The 18591-nt window shown below is 42.3% G+C and overlaps 1 protein-coding gene across 2 annotated transcripts in view; it reads right to left on the bottom strand.

Annotated features, from left to right (window-relative positions):
• The window catches only part of LOC138983872 (anosmin-1-like), a 34133-nt gene that overhangs the window by 6883 nt on the left and 8659 nt on the right, over positions 1-18591 (bottom strand). For both annotated transcript variants that reach the window (XM_070357202.1, XM_070357203.1), the window contains exons 3-16: positions 16066-16137; positions 14368-14436; positions 13800-14034; positions 12689-12873; positions 12013-12145; positions 11323-11453; positions 10374-10451; positions 8958-9014; positions 8033-8123; positions 5899-6027; positions 5075-5178; positions 1871-2042; positions 1086-1279; positions 201-348 (exon numbers count right to left, since the gene is read on the bottom strand). In XM_070357202.1, the coding sequence (XP_070213303.1) occupies positions 201-348; positions 1086-1279; positions 1871-2042; positions 5075-5178; positions 5899-6027; positions 8033-8123; positions 8958-9014; positions 10374-10451; positions 11323-11453; positions 12013-12145; positions 12689-12873; positions 13800-14034; positions 14368-14436; positions 16066-16137 (1798 nt within the window). The remainder of the gene's footprint in view (positions 1-200; positions 349-1085; positions 1280-1870; positions 2043-5074; positions 5179-5898; positions 6028-8032; positions 8124-8957; positions 9015-10373; positions 10452-11322; positions 11454-12012; positions 12146-12688; positions 12874-13799; positions 14035-14367; positions 14437-16065; positions 16138-18591) is intronic.

Below are 18591 nucleotides of genomic sequence, written 5' to 3'. Positions count from 1 at the left end.
CCACCCAACTCCACCAAACATGCACACACAATCAGTAAATCACCAAGTGATCACAAACTGCATGATACATACACAGATCTTATCCAAGTTCTATCCTGATATCGACAGCAATTCAGATTGGCCAGCGTCAGCATGGCAGTATCAACTACTATGAGGTTGTAGTCATTTCTCTAGTACTACACATCCACAAAGAAACTTACCATCAGTCCCACGACACGACTCCTCAGATGCGGGCGCCACAAGACTGAGGATGGCGGGCCGACTGGAGCCGCCCAGAGAGGTCGCGCTGACCTGTACAGTGTAGTGCTGTCCTGCTGTCAGCTTGCCTAGCTGCACGTGCGTCACGTTCTGAACACAAACAACGGCATTGTCAGTTAGTACATTCATCGTCCATGCTGATTTAACAAACCGACGTCGTCGGTGAATTTTGGCGTAACTCGTTTTAAAAGCATTTCAGAAGATGGAAAGGTGCGGCTATTTGCTATTATGAAATAGTGTTTATATTCGTTCCTGGAATGGATACAAAGATAAAATAATGTTAATCATGTATTGTCAATCGTATCTAGAGAATATTTTTAATGAAGAATGATTTACTAAGTGTATAACATAAAGACATAAAACTTGCCATGAATACAGTCACGCCAAAATTTCACCGCCACGACTACATCGAAAATCCTTTTGGTGTCCTATCGAACATACTCTCATTCTCTTATTTTCAGTTTCCTTCATCAGAATAGGTACATAAATAACGAAAACAATGTCAAAAATGCAATGCTTGTCGTTTGCTGTTGCTAATGTCAACAACCACCCCCCCACCACCCCCATCCGACAAAGGCCCCATACAAGACAAAACAAAAACATCTCTTAAATTGGGCACAATTATATTAACCTGGGAGACTGTGACCCAGACAAAGCAGCATTGCAGTAAACTTATATATATAAAACAAAAAGAAGAGATGGGCGGAGGGCAGACACGAGCAAATGGACGGAAAGACAAGCACGCCAAACAGACAAGATAAACTTAGCCAATACCAGTGTCCACTTTTCTAGAATACAAACACAACCCGTTTTTAACAAAGACTCACTCCAGGCACAGAAAACTGTTCAGGTGCAGACGAATAGATCACAGTGGCAGTGGAGTAAGCTCCAGCCTCCGTTTCGCCCCACATGACGTCATATGTGTGGACCTGGGCGCCCCGTGACGTAGGAGGTAGCCAGCGCAGGACAGTAACGCATCGAGACGTCTCGCTATGCAAACCTTCCACACGGCCCGGCGGGTCTGAAACAGTGCAAAGCAAGTGTTGTTACAGCGGAACCAACCTTGTAAGGCCTTCACAAAATCTGAGAAAACCAGATCTTAAAAAGGAGGTAAATTTACAGAGTTTATGAACAAAAAGTATGAAAAAACAGGGTCTTGAAATGGAGGGAATCTTAAATTGGGGGGTCTTAAAAGGGGGTATTATACACAATATAACTTTGTTTCTTGGTTCAAGACTTTCACCCCCCAAATGTTTGGTTCTGATTCACACGGACATTGCGGGGCAACCCTGTAAAATGTTTGTGCTCTTGTATTTCATTTGTCCAACCACAGTCTTAGGTGTCAGGACTACGTCCAATCAAGAATAAAGTTGTTCTAGCAAATCAGTTCATTATCATCTATTCCCCCTCTGCTTTTTTCCTTCGACCACTACTATAAATATTCCGGCATGTAACCTCTACTTCTCTTCGTTTATGGAGACAGTTCACAGATCCAAAGCAACACCACCATCGCAGTGTTCATCAATTTATTTCAATACACATTATTGTATTGTCTGATTGTGGGCAACATTTCAAAGGGAAGCAATTAAAAAGAAAAAACACCATGACTTACCGGCCGTGTGACATGTGGGTGCTTTCCCTTGCGTGACCTTGATGAGGTGACATGGCGGCGTGAGGAAGTTAGTGACAGTGGCGGCCCCTGTCCGGCCCTTCACGTTGACTGGGTGCACACGCACCGAGTACTCGCAGTCAGGCTGCAGGTTGTACAGGCTGAACGCAGGCTCCTGTAAACATCGTGGACAACGTAAAGATAGGGTACACAAATTCAAAAAGGTTTCATTGGCCTAAAATCAAGTGAATTAACTAAACAAAAAAACAAAAAAATGTGAATACAGATTTGAAATAGAAAAATATTCCAGTTTCAATTCTGGTAACATTACCAAATTTGTAGAATTATGGTCCCCATATGAAGAGTTGGTTAGGTAGTATGCTAGGTTGTGCAGAGATGTGATGATTGGTGTACATATGTCTTTATTTTAATTTTTATTTTAATGTTTTTTGTTGTTGTTGTTTGTTTGACGGTATTATTATCTGACTGTATTATTATTAAGCAGGTAATACGTCCATAATGTCAAGTATTATAATGTGCATGTTATGTTAAGCTCAGGCCTTACTTGTAGGCGAACGGTATGTTATATGTCCGTCTGTTTGTTATGTCCTAATGTTGTATATATATGTCTTGTATACTTGCCATTTACATATTTATTATAAATGTTGAAGGATGAATGATGATACATTGTAGACGGATGCATGTTATTGATTAAAAGCCCCACAATGATGTGCTTGGCAAATGGGGGAAACAAAAATGTATAACACCCAGTACACCAGAAAGCGTGTTCGTCAATATTTCATATTTGAAAACTTTGACCACTGAATCTGAATTGTGTTATTAAGCTTCTTCTTCTTCTTCTTGCGTTCGCCGTCACACCATCAGTTTAGTCTGCGAGACGAATGACGTCGTGGCTTCCAGGTCTTGTCTGCTCCCATAGAGTTTGGTGCGGAGAGGGACTGATGCTGGCCACACTTTGTCTCTGATTGGTTTGAGTTGGGGGCATGTCATTAAGACATGTTCTGGAGTCTGGTCTTCCAGACCACAGGGACAGGTTGGTGATGGGGTCAGCTTCAGCTTCCTGAACATGTGGGCGTTGAGGCGACAGTGACCAGTTCGTAGTCGCATGATCACTACTTGCTGCCATCGTTCTAGGAGATGATATGCGTCTCTCGTGGATTGTGGTCGCATTGCTGCCTTCACGAGGGTTTTCTTTTCAGCGAAGCTGACCGGGTTGTCTGGTTGTTCCTCCCTGGCTCCGAGTTTGGCGAGCTCATCAGCTGTTTCATTGCCTGGAATTCCGCAGTGTGCTGGAACCCATTGCAGGACTACTCGTCGAGTCTTGGCAAGCTCCTGGAGTTTCTCCATCAGACGAGGTTATTAAGCTAATACGTTAAGTCTTCATTTTGTTATCAGCCACCACCACCCTAATTTCAAAACGAGCGAAACCAGTGGTAAATATGTAGATGTATACACCAAAAAGACTTTTACAGTTGGTCTTATCGTTTGAAAGACTCAGAAATGCAAACGAGAACAATTTCGGATAAAAGCCGATATGCCATTACATTTATAAACGATAGTTCAATTTAGTTTAGTTAGTTGTTGCTTTTTGGGTCCAGCGGACCATAAAAATTATAGGCCAAATCAGGACCCCACAAGTTTAACATTACACATATTTAAATTAAACCAATTTTAATAAACAAAATTAGGAACGTCACCCGAATGGAACATAAAAGCTAAATTGAAACCCTACGTGTCAAGGATTTTTAAAATTCAAATCTTAAAATAAAGGCCAAAGAGAGCTGCAGAGCTGACCTCTGTAAAAATATGTTTCAAGCTCGAGGTGTCAAAATACTTCACTCGTTGAGGACACTCGGTGAGAAAATGGCTCACAGAAAAACTATGATCACAGGCGTGGCACCATGGTGCCTCTTCTCTTTTAAGCAGATGGACATGCGTTATATAAGTGTGACCAGTGTGTAGCCTAGCCAGAACACTTTCGTCTTTTCTACTTGAAGCCAACAAAGGAAAGGGCTTTGATAGCTCAGGGCGTATCTTATACAGTTTATTTTCCTTGCAGGTGGACCAACGGTCTTGCCAGAGTTTTAAACTGTAAAAAAGGGTTTTCCGACGAAGGTCGGTGAAAGGAACAAATAGCTCAGGAAGAGGTGGAACCGCCATCTCCAGAGCATCCTTTGCTGCCTTGTCAGCAGCTTCGTTGCCTTGTATGCCCATATGACTGGGCGCCCACATTAAATTTATAATCTTGCCTTCAGAAATAAGCTTAGTGTGAAGGTCGTGAATGTCGACTAAAAAAGGGTGAGTGAACTTTCTGGACGGACATGTCGATTGATAAATTAGTTTTAACGCCAAGATGATGGCCCTAAGTTCCGCCGAATATACCGACGAACCGTTAGGGAGCCGAAGTTGAAGTGGGATTTATAAACGATCCTACCATCCAAACAACATACAAATTAATAAACATAGACATGTCAAAACAAACGGACAGACGGACTGAGAGACAGCCAGCCAGCCAGTCAGCCAACCAGACGTGGGCACTACTACTAGTATTAGCAAGATCTAGAAGTGGTAATTTTCAGCACGTGTACGCGAACGTGTACGGGTAACGTCATCAAATCCAGTGTGTACGTCACGCGTTTGCCAAGATCTTCACGTCTTGGTGGGAGCAAAACAACCTATGATTTGGTACATTGGAGAAAAAAAGTGAGTCACGGGTGACGCAATAGCAAGATCTAGATGTGGCACTTTAGAGGACATGTACGGGAACGTGTACGGGTAACGTCATCAAATCTAGTTTTTACATCACGCGTTTGCCAAGATCTGCAGTCTTGGTGGGAGCAAAACAACGAATGATTTGATACATTGGAGAAAAAAAGTGAGTCACGGGTGATGCAATATTTACACGTACGCGTACAGGTCTTTGCTACGCGTTCGATCATCTAGAACACTGTATTGCTAATGGGCAGAATACACCTGCGCAGTGTCAGCAGCACAGACGACGCACTGCATATTATTCATGCCGCGATAGGGATTATGACGAGTACTTGGCCTGTTTTCCTTTCATGCAACGTGTAGCGGGCTGGGATAATCTGCAGTGCGTTGTTGGTCCTGCTGAAGTTACATATGTGAGCGGAGCCCTTCACCACCAAAACAGGTAAAAAAATCAAATAACCCGTGGATACTTACGTGGCTGGTGGCAGAGGTTTCTGATCTGTGGTGTGCCTTTCTGTGTTCGTTCCGGGCACACATTTCCAGTCGCCAGTAGATCAAGTACTTGCGAGCAGTCTTATCTGACAACACACCAAGGCACATAATCACAACAACGAATACAAACACACAATCTACAAGGCACATAATCACAACAACGAATACAAAAACACAATCTATTCAAGTCGAGACAAAACAAACACATTATTAAAACAAATCCAGAAGAAAAACCGTCTCTGTTAACTTACTCTGCAGTGCTTATAGTTTTACAAAAAACAAGTGCCGTTTTCACATCAAAGCTTTCTGTCATAATCAAAGGGTGATGGAAGATCGCGAAAGAATTGTTTTTAGTTCTCTGAAAGTAGGCAGATATTATCTGTTACACCTTTCGTTCCCGGAATTGTCCTATTTGAATCGTTGAGCTACCCGAAATTACTAGTTAACGCACTTCCTTTTAACATGCCGAAAACTTAAACAATGTAACACCTAGAGGAGCAAAGCAAAAGATATTGTATCCATTGGACATTGAAACGTCCTTCTTTTAGCCATTTGACGTCAGAATCCGACAAAAACTCATATTTATGCGGCTAGCCGAGACTACAAAAGAGTGCATATATTTGTGTGCGTTGAATCGAAAAAAAACCAAAAAGGACTATTATATAAAATCGATCAATACATAAATGTTATTTGTATTTTTGAATAAAATATGACATTTTTAACCAGATCTCGACAGTCATTGGAGCCATCTTATAGGAACGCGGGCTGTCTCGATCTGTGTAAAATGTAAATATGTATACACTGACTTGGTACGAGAGTCCAGTGGATGGCAGCCTTGAGGATTGTGTCGTGGAAGAAAGTCTGGTTGACGTTGACGCTCTGTATGATGCTGTCCATGTCAGGGTCAGTGACGATCGACGGCCGTGGGGTGGAGCCTGCAACACAACACAGGAAACCTTAGTAAACCTAAACCTCGTTAAGTTAAAACTGGGTGAACCTAAACTTTGGTAAAATAAAACTCGGTTAACCTAAGGATTATATAATCAAAACATCGATTAATTAAACTCTGCAAAGTAAACATTGGTCAATTCAGACTCGGTTAACTGAAAAATTGGTTAATCAAAAGTCGAATAAGCTAATGATCAGTCGATTTACCTAAAGATCCGTTTATTAAAACTCTGTTAACTTAAACATCGGTTAAGTACAACTCGGTTGACCTAAACATTGGTCAAGAATAAAAGCACATTTCGGTGTACATTTCTAGACTCCACTTTTCTCAACAGACTGTTACCAGGAAAACCACCACCATTTTCTTCCATTTTGAAATTGAAGATGTACCTTTAAATACATCCAAGAAATCAAAATGGAAGAATTTTTTTTTTTTGGCAGCAGTGTGTTGTGCTAATGAGAAAAGTGGAGTACCTTTAAATTTGACGTGATTGATGCAACACTTGATGCTTACAGTGATATTAGAGTGTTGTGTTCTAGCTGTCACCAAAACATCTTTTAGAGGTCCTGCCCTGTCTTTCAAGTTATAAGAACCTGTCTTTCAAGTTATAAGAACCTGTCTTTCAAGTTATAAGAACCTGTCTTTCAAGTTATAAGAACCTGTCTTTCAAGTTATAAGAACCTGTCTTTCAAGTTATAAGAACCTGTCCTTCAAGTTATAAGAACCTGTCTTTCAAGTTATAAGAACCTGTCTTTCAAGTTATAAGAACCTGTCTTTCAAGTTATAAGAACCTGTCTTTCAAGTTATAAGAACCTGTCTTTCAAGTTATAAGAACCTGTCTTTCAAGTTATAAGAATAGGAACAAGAGACTGCAGGTGAGAATAACAAGGTAACAATAAAAATGTACTCACCAAAACAAGATAACAATAACAAGTCGCGTAAGGCGAAAATACAATATTTAGTCAAGTAGCTGTCGAACTCACAGAATGAAACTGAACGCAATGCAACGCAGCAAGACCGTAGCATCGTCAGTCCACCGCGCACGGCAAAGGCAGTGAAATTGACAAGAAGAGCGGGGTAGTACTTGCGCTGAGAAGGATAGCACGCTTTTCTGTACCTCTCTTCGTTTTAACTTTCTGAGCGTGTTTTTAATCCAAACATATCATATGTATATGTTTTTGGAATCAGGAACCGACAAGGAATAAGATGAAAGTGTTTTTAAATTGATTTCGAAAAAAATAAATTGATAATAATTTTTATATATTTAATTTTCAGAGCTTGTTTTTAATCCAAATATAACATATTTATATGTTTTTGGAATCAGCAAATGATGGAAAATAAGATAAACGTAAATTTGGATCGTTTTATAAATTTTTATTTTTTTTTACAATTTTCAGATTTTTAATGACCAAAGTCATTAATTAATTTTTAAGCCACCAAGCTGAAATGCAATACCGAAGTCCGGGCTTCGTCGAAGATTACTTGACCAAAATTTCAACCAATTTGGTTGAAAAATGAGGGCGTGACAGTGCCGCCTCAACTTTCCCGAAAAGCCGGATATGACGTCATCAAAGACATTTATCAAAAAAATGAAAAAAACGTTCGGGGATTTCATACCCAGGAACTCTCATGTCAAATTTCATAAAGATCGGTCCAGTAGTTTAGTCTGAATCGCTCTACACACACACACACGCACAGACACAGACACAGACACACACACACACACACGCACATACACCACGACCCTCGTTTCGATTCCCCCTCGATGTTAAAATATTTAGTCAAAACTTGACTAAATATAAAAATGTACTCACCAAAACAAGATAACAATAAAAAATGTACTCACCAAAACAAGAACAATAAAAACATGAATAGACCGGTTTAGACGAATGTCTTCGTCAGCTACAAATACAATACTTTCAGAAAGAGAGACGACAAAAAGAAAAAGAAGAAATTATAAATTTTAATCTATCCCTTAGTACAGTACTCACCGTGTGTTTGAGGCGGTGAGTAAACCTCTATGTAAGCGGATGCTGGCTTTCCCCTTTTCTGTTGACTTTTCCACTTCACCACAGCTCGGACCTGAGGAGCACAGAATATTACTAATGAGTTATTTCTGTGTGGTGAACTGCATAGAACATGCAGCAAGGTAAAACTAGCCAGTACATGTACCATATCCTTCCAAGGGACAGAAACTGACACGGGAAGGGAAGTGGGTGTGTGGGGGGGTGGGGGGGGGGTGGGGGGGGGTGGAGGAGGGGTAAGGAGAAAGGAAACAAAAGAGTTAGAGAAAAAGAGTCGGAGAGATGGGGATGGTAGAGAGAGAGAGAGAGAGAGAGAGAGAGAGAGAGAGAGAGAGAGAGAAAGAGGGGGAGAGAGAGAAAGAGAGAAAGAGAGTGGGGGGGGGGGGGAGAGAGTGGGGGGGGGGGGAGAGAGAGAGGAGTGCATGGGGGAGAGAGAGAGAGAGTGGGGGAGAGAGAGAGAGTGGGGGGGAGAGAGAGAGAGTGGGGGGGGGGGGGAGAGAGAGAGAGTGAGGGGAGAGAGAGAGAGTGGGGGGGGGGAGAGAGAGAGAGTGAGGGGAGAGAGAGAGAGTGGGGAGAGAGAGAGAGAGAGTGTGGGGAGAGAGAGAGAGAGTGTGGGGAGAGAGAGAGTGGAGAGAGAGTGGGGAAAGAGAGTGGGGGGGGGAGAGAGAGAGAGAGTGAGAGAGAGAGAGAGGGGGGAGAAAGAGAGGGGGGGGGGAGAGAGAGAGAGTGGGGGGAGAGAGAGAGAGAGTGGGGGAAAGAGAGAGAAACTGGGGGGAGAGAGAGAGAGAGGGGGGGAGAGAGAGAGAAAGAGAGAGAGTGGGAAGAGAGAGAGAGAGCGAGAGAGTGGGGGGGGGGGGAGAGAGAAAGAGAGAGTGGGGGCAATGATGCTTACCTGTACGAAATATATCGTGCCTGGTTCAAGGTTGTGTAGCACAAAAGTAGTGATATCCTGCAAAATAAACAAAAACAGGTTTGACCCAATGATGCACAGGTAAATAAGGAACAAACAAAAGAAGGCACTCAAAAAACGAGCTTAAAAGAAGAAGAAACAACCTCAAGAACTACATGAATAATTAGATGAAGAAATCAAAAACGAAGAAAGCGAAGAAGAAAGAAAGAACGATAGAAAAGCAAAACAAAGGAAGAATAACAAGAAAAAGCATGTGAGAGAACCAAGAAACAAAGAACAAGTCGCGTAAGGCGAAATTACTTCATTTAGTCAAGCTGTGGAACTCACAGAATGAAACTGAACGCACTGGATTTTTTCACAATGACCGTAGTCCGCCGCAAGTGCAAAAGGCAGTGAAAGTGACAAGCCTGTTCAGCGCTGTAGCGGTTGCGCTGCGCTGCATAGCACGCTTTTCTGTACCTCTCTTCGTTTTAACTTTCTGAGCGTGTTTTTAATCCAAATATATCACATCTATATGTTTTTGGAATCAGGAACCCACAAGAAATAAGATGACATTGGTTTTAAATCGATTTCGGAAATTTTATTTTGATAATAATTTTTATATTTTTAATTTTCAGACCTTTTTTTTTTAATCCGAATATAACATATTTATATGTTTTTGGAATCAGAAAATGATGAAGAATAAGATGAACGTAAATTTGGATCGTTTTATAAAAAAATAAATTTAATTACAAATTTCAGATTTTTAATGACCAAAGTCATTAATTAATTTTTAAGCCACCAAGCTGAAATGCAACACCAAATTCCGGCCTTTGTCAAAGATTGCTTGGCCAAAATTTCAATCAATTTGATTGAAAACTGAGGGTGTGACAGTGCCGCCTCAACTTTTACAAAAAGCCGGATATGACGTCATCAAAGACATATATCGAAAAAATGAAAAATATGTCCGAGGATATCATACCCAGGAACTCTCATGTCAAATTTCATAAAGATCGGTCCAGTAGTTTACTCTCAATCGCTCTACACACACACACGCACACACACACACACACTCACACACACACACACACACGCACACACACACACGCACACACACACAGACACACATACACCACGACCCTCGTCTCGATTCCCCCTCTATGTTAAAACATTTAGTCAAAAACTTGACTAAATGTAAAAAGCATTAAGCTCGACAAAAACAGAGAAAAAAAAACAGAAATAGAAGACGGACAGGCACACAGACAAACAGATCATCAGCATGCAAAAAGCAAGTCAACAGCAAAGCAATAAACAATGCACTCACATTCCCTAAAAAATTAAAAATAAATTACATCTGAAGAAACAAACAAATGAATAAACAAGAATATAGAACAAGGAAGTAAAAGACTATATACTCACACCGCCAACTATACGCCTGTGCATGTGTAATCTCATGTAGTTGGGACTCGCGCGGGGGAGACTGTCACTCCAGAATACCTTGCAACATCAATGACCACACGGAACAATTAGAGTGAATACACCCTGGAACACTGTTATTTTTATAACAATAATAATAATACGAGAATTTATAACGCGTACATATCTCACCACAAGGCGACTCAAGGCGCACTCATACACATTATTTCGCATTAACAACTCAAGCACACTCATATATACACTTCAGGCATAAATTACATGAAGATGACAAGGCAAAAACACTTTTATCTGCATTTGATTATGATACTGTCTTTTGGAGAAACGGATTCCGAAAGCTTGTGGTATAGAAAAGTATCGGGCAGACCGAGAGATTTGCTCTTTTTTAATTGCCAAATCCAAAGTAAAGTATACTCGAGGTAACTTAACTTAGTTTGAACTCTAACACATAAGTGTATACCAACGGTTCGTTTATGCAAAATCTGTTGTTCACATGCGGCCCATTTATTCTTTTATCCTATCTTTCTCTTTGACATTCATTTTTCCTACGGCCAAGTCAGTCATTCACTATATCAGTTTCTCATACGGGCCGGCCCATCTATTCAGCTATGCTCTTATGCATTCACTTTTTTCTACGTCCAATTCATTAATTCACAATACCAGTCTATCAATTTGCATTCACTTTGTCTTCGTTAACTAATACGCGTAGAGCACCCATCCCCTCTCTCCCATCCCTCCAAACGTACAACAGCCTTGGTTACTTAAATTCAAACGCTGACTGTTTGGTTGTTATTGCTTTATGATACTTTAACTTGAACAAACGAACATCTTGTTCACACACACACGCAGCCCGCCCGCACACACACACACACACACACACACACACACACACACACACACACACACACACACACACACACACTGCAAACCATACCTGATATTTATCAACAGGCAAACCGTCAGTGTAGACAGGCGGCTGCCATTGTAGTGTGACGTCAACCTTCCCATCATGCATCGAGCTCTTGGTTTTGTCCAAGTTCAGTGGGGGTGACGGTGTCAGAAACTCTGCAGTCGAGAGAACGGATTACTATTTTCAACAAACTCTGTAGAGAAGTTAACGGATAATTTGTGTCGACAAATTCTGTGGATGAGAGATCAGATAACTATTTTCAACGACAATACAATAACGTCCTTTCCACAGGGATTGTAGCCTGAATGTCTTGGAGGACATTTTTCACAAACAATAAGTATACCAAATAAACAACAGTAATTACTGTTTCTTCTTCTGCGTTCATGGGATGAGTGGGTTTTAACGTGTGACCGTTTTTACTCCGCCATTAGGCAGTACTACACCGCTTTCGGGGATGCATGCTGGGTATTTTCGTGTTTTTATAACCCACCGAACTCGGACATGGCTTCCGTGTACATAGCCTACGAAGGGGAAAAGTCACTAACAGGTCTGCAAATAAATTGATCTGTGAGATTGAAAAAAACTCCACCCTTAACCCGTCAGGCGCGGCCGGGATTCAAACACTCGACCTTCCGCGCGGGAGGCCGGCGTCTTACCCACTAGCCCAACGCGCCCGTCAAACTACAGTAACAGCCGACAAGGAAGGCCACTGACGTTTGATGTAGGGCGAGACCTTGGAGAATCCCCGAGAGCCGTGCATGTTGACTGCAGCCACCATGAAGTGACACTTGGACCCCGGGTAGATTCCTGTCGGGTAGCCCTGCAGTCTGGCGCGGGGTCTGTCCGTCTGAAACACACAGTCAAACGCACTGATAAAAGGGTAGTTAATCCGTCATTTGCGTGTTCAAGACTCGATATAACGTTCTCGTATCTATTGGTCGGCTGAAGAGAGAAAGCTTTGAAGTCGAAGGTTTGAAGCATAATTTCCATACAACGATTTCTGAATTACTCGGTTAATTCTGCATTCATAAATTCTGAAAAGTAAAATGTGCGAAACTTCGAGCTGAAAACTTGAAGCTCTATTACACAAACTGTGACTCTTCGTTAAGCAAAGAACACATCTGCACGTGCGTGCGCGCACGAAAGCAATTCATCCATCTCCAACAAGAGACAAGTGGACAGACACACAGACAGATCGAGCTAGCCAGTCAACCAGCCAGTCAGTCAGCCGGCCAGTCAGCCAAAGGCGCAGGCCGATCCATCTATCCAGTCGGCCAGCCAGCCAGATTCATACATCCACCCTCCCACCATCCATCCATCCATCCATCCATCCATCCATCGATTCAAGTCTTAATGTCATACTCGCTCCCTCCAAGCCTTCGCGACTTACCACAGACGTTAGCGCCCCAGACGTGTAGGGACACCACCAGCGGAGGATAAAGACAACGGGCGACTGTCTCCACGGCTTGACCGCTTGACCATTCGCCTTGTCCGATCCTCCCAGCCCCCACTTGACCAGCACGCCGCCTGTCTTCAGCAGCTTGAAGCTGATCTTGCTTGGAACAGGTGGCAGGACTGGAACATAAGACGGTAGAGAAAAAGTGTGATCATTGACTGATTAATTTGTGTTTCGAAGTTAATAAAACTCTCCTTATAATAACACCCTTTCTAGTTGGTCAGCTTTGACATTTGCGTTCACCATGCTATATGTCTTGTAACACCCTTACTAGTTGGTCAGCTTTGACATTTGCATTCACTATGCTATATGTCTTGTACCGTCGTTCGGATTCGCGTTCTGTACTTGACTGTCTGTGTCTCAGACTATCTGTGTGTGCGCGTGAAGTACGTGTGCGCTTCACAAATCGCTTGCTTACGATAGTAACACACATCCAGAAATTCAAGTCTTTACTAAAAAAAAAAACCACCCATCAAACTGAGAGAAGAAACCTTTACATTTCTGATTCAGGACTGACCACTGGTTGAAACACAATCAGTGATTTATCCTGAATCGGACAAATCGATCGAATCATGAGAAAAGCAAGCCATGTAAGATGATGAATACATTACCCTGCGCAGCAGTGTTGTCACTGATATCAATGTTACAGTGTACGTGTTACCGGCAAGGGGAAATGAAACTTCATTCGTTCCAGACGATCTACAAACGTAAGACCTGGATATTGGCACAAGTACATTAATTCTCACGCTTTTAGATGCTACCACATAATGCAGATGATACATAACGGACATACTGGCAGGCAGCCAGACAGTCAGTAGCCTAACTGACAGATATTGACAGACAGACGTGCACTTGGATACTGTCCTATGAGATATTTTTATTGATGGTAGGCTACACTCGTTATTCAACAAAAATCAAGTCGTCTCGTGTAATGATTTAACCTGAAATATCCAGCGACTGGTTGTTTTTAGTTACGGTTAAAAGTATGTCGAACATTATTGACGCAGTAATCTTAAAAAATTTACTTCAGGATGACGTGACTCACTGTCAAGGTCATAGGGCGCAGTGCAGACGCTGCCGCAGTCGTTGCTGCAGCATTTCTCCTCAGCCTTGGTGCAGTCTCGGTCCCCATGACAACTGGCGACGCAAGCGGACTGGAACCCTGTGAGAGAGACAGGAGCAGGGCATGTTCCGCCTTTAGCGCTGCTAGCGCGGCCCACGAAGCCACATGCGTCTGTACACGCCTTGCGTCCCTCGCTCCTGGGTCGGGTCCTTGTGTACTGCAAATATAGCATTTATGATATTAAGCTATATACAGTAGTGTAATAATGACTGATAAAACTCTCGGTTCACGAGTCCAGTGCTCTACCAACTGAGCTACCGGGCCCCCCAATGGCCGCCAAGAAAGCCGTTCCTGTTGTCGACGTCAGCTAGTGATGCGTGCTGTGCATGGTAGTGACGATGATGAGTGTTGTTGTCAGTTATCGCCATTACCATGCTCCGTTAGTATCACAACGCACCTTCCTTCCCTCTTTCATCTTATCATTATCCGAGGCATCCGGTATTCTCATGTCCACAATGATAATCATGTAAAGTCTAGTTTGACCACTCACCCTGCAGTCTCTCAAACAGCTCTCGGAGTTGGTGAAATTTTCTTCGGGACGTTCACACACGTACAGACACTGCAACACAAAGCCATACAACAATGTCAGTACACAGCATCCAGTCAGACACGCCGTCGCTACATCAACTCCAGACATGCATGCAGACAGTCCGGCCGTTACCATTATAAGTGTTATTCTTCAGAGCTAGGTTTAAAATTGGCAATCTAGTGGCTGCTCCGCCTGGCGTCTGGCATTATGGGGTTAGTGCTAGGACTGGTTGGTCCGGTGTCAGAATAATGTGACTGGGTGAGACATGAAGCCTGTGCTGCGACTTCTGTCTTGTGTGTGGAGCACGTTATATGTCAAAGCAGCACCGCCCTGATATCACCCTTCGTGGTCGGCTGGGCGTAAAGCAAACAAACAAACAAACAAACAAGAGCTAGGTTCCATTGTATTGCATTAAATGATTATCATGTATATCAACTGTCAACTCACATAATATATTTTCTTTACTTTTGTCATTGATATACATCATTAGATAATGCTACAGATTATGCCACACAAGCGCAGTATATATTTGTTTTCCTTTTTTCCCTTAAAATGTTAGTTGTTAAATCCAATTCACACCCTCTGGTTTCCATGTTATGAAGGTGATGCATTTTAAAATGCTTAAAATGTATTGAACGTAGACAAACAAAATGTGCAAGTACATGTATTTCTAATTCTTTCTCTGCAGGCCAAGGATGTGTTTGTAACCTGTATTTATGAATGAAATCAATTTTTATGAAGTAAATGTCTCAGTTAAATAAAGAAATACCACCTTCGTAACATGGGTTTCACTGGTTCACAGATCTGGAGAATAACCAGGCATGGGAATTGGAAAAAGTAAAAAAAGGCTGAAAATGTGTAAGTAATATCAAAGTTGACGGCGCGATGTGCCTAGCCTGGTCCGGGGGCATGCTCCCCCGGAAAAATTGTTCTCCAAAGAACCCAAATTGTGCAATTTGGTGTCATCTGAGCTCCAAGTTTGCCATTAAATTCAGTTTTCAGAACCATTTTTGTCTCCCCCATTTATTTTCTTGGCGGACATTTTTGCTTTTTCGGCGGAACAAACAAAAATTCGGCGGAAATTTGCCTTTCGGCGGACAATTCCCATGCCTGAATAACCCATTTATTGTTGTTCTTCCCTCCACATGTTAACGTCTGTAACGTGTGGTAGAAACGCACCAGCTAGCCCTCGTCTACTGTCTGATTTTGTTTGTTTGTTTGTGTTAAATTCTTTACTTTGTTTGATATTTCTTTCAAGGGTATTAACACTATTTTGACCTTGACTACACCTGAAAAAGCAATTCCTATATTGATGTAAATACGAAACATACTTAGTGTAAGCAAGAGTTTTTATTGTACTATATGCCGCCCTTTATTTTCAAAATAAAGGTTGTGTTTAAATGAACAAGGCCTCTGTTCTAGCAAACAAACAAACAAACAAACAAACAAACAAAATCGTGTTAAAAATATATGAATTGCAAGAAGAGAAAACAGATGGGTTAGATAAAGTAGGACAGCATTTTAAGGTTTGAAAGTGTCATGTCATCTCCGTAAGAGTACTCAAAAATTCAAAATCAGATAGACTGCAAACGTTCAAAAATTCTACAATGGTATATATAATTTATATATATATTTTTTTAAATTCGAAAGAGAACTCACCCATCTGCAGGTCTGGTTTCTCTCGCACGCTCTGATTGGACGCTTGGGAAGGCTAAGCGCGGCTACGTCATCCTGGAACAGCCAATAAACATTCCCGTTAAGTACATGTGATCCCATTTGCATCAATAATCAGACTTCAAATAACTTTCTTTTAAAAAGAAGTACAGACTAGGACATAACCAAGAACCAACCATTAGCCAGTAATCTGTTAACAACCTGCACAGGAAAACACAAACCAATGTGGAATCGAAGCGTGTGAACACGTGTGATAGCAACAAATAGAGCTCACATATAAACAGAGAGAGAGAGAGAGAGAGAGAGAGAGAGAGAGAGAGAGAGAGAGAGAGAGAGAGAGAGAGAGAGAGAGAGAGAGAGAGAGTAAGTGAGGTGAAACAGGGGGAAGAGAGGGAGTGAGGGAGAGAGACACAGAGAGAGAATGAGTGTGTGTGTGTGGTGTGGTGTGTGTGTGTGTGTGTGTGTGAGATAGAGAGAGAGGAGATAGAGAGACAGAGAGGGAGAGAGAGAGAGAGAGAGAGAGAGAGAGAGAGAGAGAGAGAGAGAGAGAGAGAGAGAGAGAGATAGAGAGACAGAGAGGGAGAGAGAGAGAGAGAGAGAGAGAGAGAGAAGATAGAGATAGAGAGACTTTCTTTCTTTATTTGGTGTTTAACGTCGTTTTCAACCACAAAGGTTATATCGCGACGAAGATAGAGAGACAGAGAGAGAGAGAGAGAGAGAGAGAGAGAGAGAGAGAGAGAGAGGGAAGGAGGGAGGGAGGGAGGGAGGGACGGACGGACGGAGAGAGAGAGAGAGAGAGAGAGAGAGAGAGAGAGAGAGAGAGAGAGAGAGAGAGAGAGAGAGAGAGAGAGAGAGAGAGATACAAATAGGCAAAAAGACAGACAAACGACCAAAAAATAAAATAATTTATTTGCATTCGGCTGCGTCGACGTTACATCAGAAGTTCACAAAATCCTGCCCTCGTTCGAAGTCACACTAACCCACTAAAAACAGTTAACGGTGAAGAAGAAAAGACAGCAAAATTCCGCTGACTCGGCAAAACGTGAACAACACAACACCTCGGTAAGTATAAAGGGAAAAGAGCGAAGAGCACAAAGGGAAGTAATAAACCGCAAAGGGACAAGGACAGCAACATTTTTTCTTTTATTCTCTCGTGAGTTTTCAGTTATGCCTGTCAAATGATGCCTGGCTGGTACTAAATGTGTTCTTGCTGAGAAGTTTGCGCTTCTGTACAAAATGTAAGTATGGTGGTTAGATAACAGAGAGAGAGAGAGAGAGAGAGAGAGAGAGAGAGAGAGAGAGAGAGAGAGAGAGAGAGAGAGAGAGAGAGAGAGAGAGAGAGAGAGAGAGAGAGAGAGAGAGAGGGAGATGGAGAGAGAGAGAGAGAGTAAGAGACAGAGAGTGAGAGAGACAGAGTGAGAGAGAGAGAGAGACAGAGAGAGAGAGAGAGAGAGAGAGAGAGACTCGGACAGAGAGAGAGACAGAGAGAGGGATGGAGAGAAAGAGTGAGAGAGAGAGGGGGGGGTGAAGAGAAAGAGAGTGAGAGAGAGAGAGAGGGGGGATGGAGAGACAGAGACAGAGAGACAGAGACAGAGAGAGGGATGGAGAGAGAGAGAGAGAAAGAGAGAGAAAGAGAGAGAGAGAGAGTTAGTTCTTTCTTTCTTTCTTTCTTTATTTGGTGTTAACGTAGAGAGTTAGTTAAGTAGAATGTTTCAGATATTAAATGTAATATAGATCATAGTATGTAATATATTAAATATAATACTGGGTGCAAGCTCTGCTCACCGCTTGAACATTAGCCGATTTGTTTCCTAAGTACTCGATCTGTAGTCCACCTAGTTGAAATTAGATACCTGACCCTATATATGTCTATGTTTGGTGGAAACAAAGGCAACAAGGGAGGGAGCATGTGTTTCGTCCTCATATAGCTGACCCCGAGAGAAATTGAGAGGTCCAGCTTCTCGCCTCGCAAAAATCAGAAGACTTTGGTACCATGGTACTATAACCACACTCCAAACCTACACGAAACCAACACTTCCCCGCCATACCACAACCACCGTAACATCTTTTTACACAACAACATCAACAACAACAACACCTCCAACGACAAAACAACACCAACCAGATCACAACAACAACAACATTAACAACAACAAAAACAACTACGTCGACGACAACACCAACAACAACAACAACTGTTTTAACACAACCAGCCAAAAGTGTCACCAACAGTCCCATCACCACCACCAACAACAACAAAAACGACGCCACCCACCACAAAAACAACAATCGCAACAACAAGCCAGCGAACCACAGAAATCTCTCCTTTTCTCAGGAGCAAGCACCCCCACAAGCAGATAATGATGTGCACAGAAGGGCAGCCGAGACCAACACGAAGTGTTTTGTCCAGCCTTCGACCAAAAGGAGTTACATGTACCAACTGGACAAATCCCCAGGCAGCTGGCAAGCGCTGTTTAGGAATGGAGGGGAAGGTGTGTGTGTGTGTGTGTG

This window comes from Littorina saxatilis, linkage group LG13 (genome assembly GCF_037325665.1).
Source record: "Littorina saxatilis isolate snail1 linkage group LG13, US_GU_Lsax_2.0, whole genome shotgun sequence".
Lineage (NCBI taxonomy): Eukaryota > Metazoa > Mollusca > Gastropoda > Littorinimorpha > Littorinidae > Littorina > Littorina saxatilis.
This window is presented reverse-complemented; position numbering and strand designations above follow the sequence as displayed.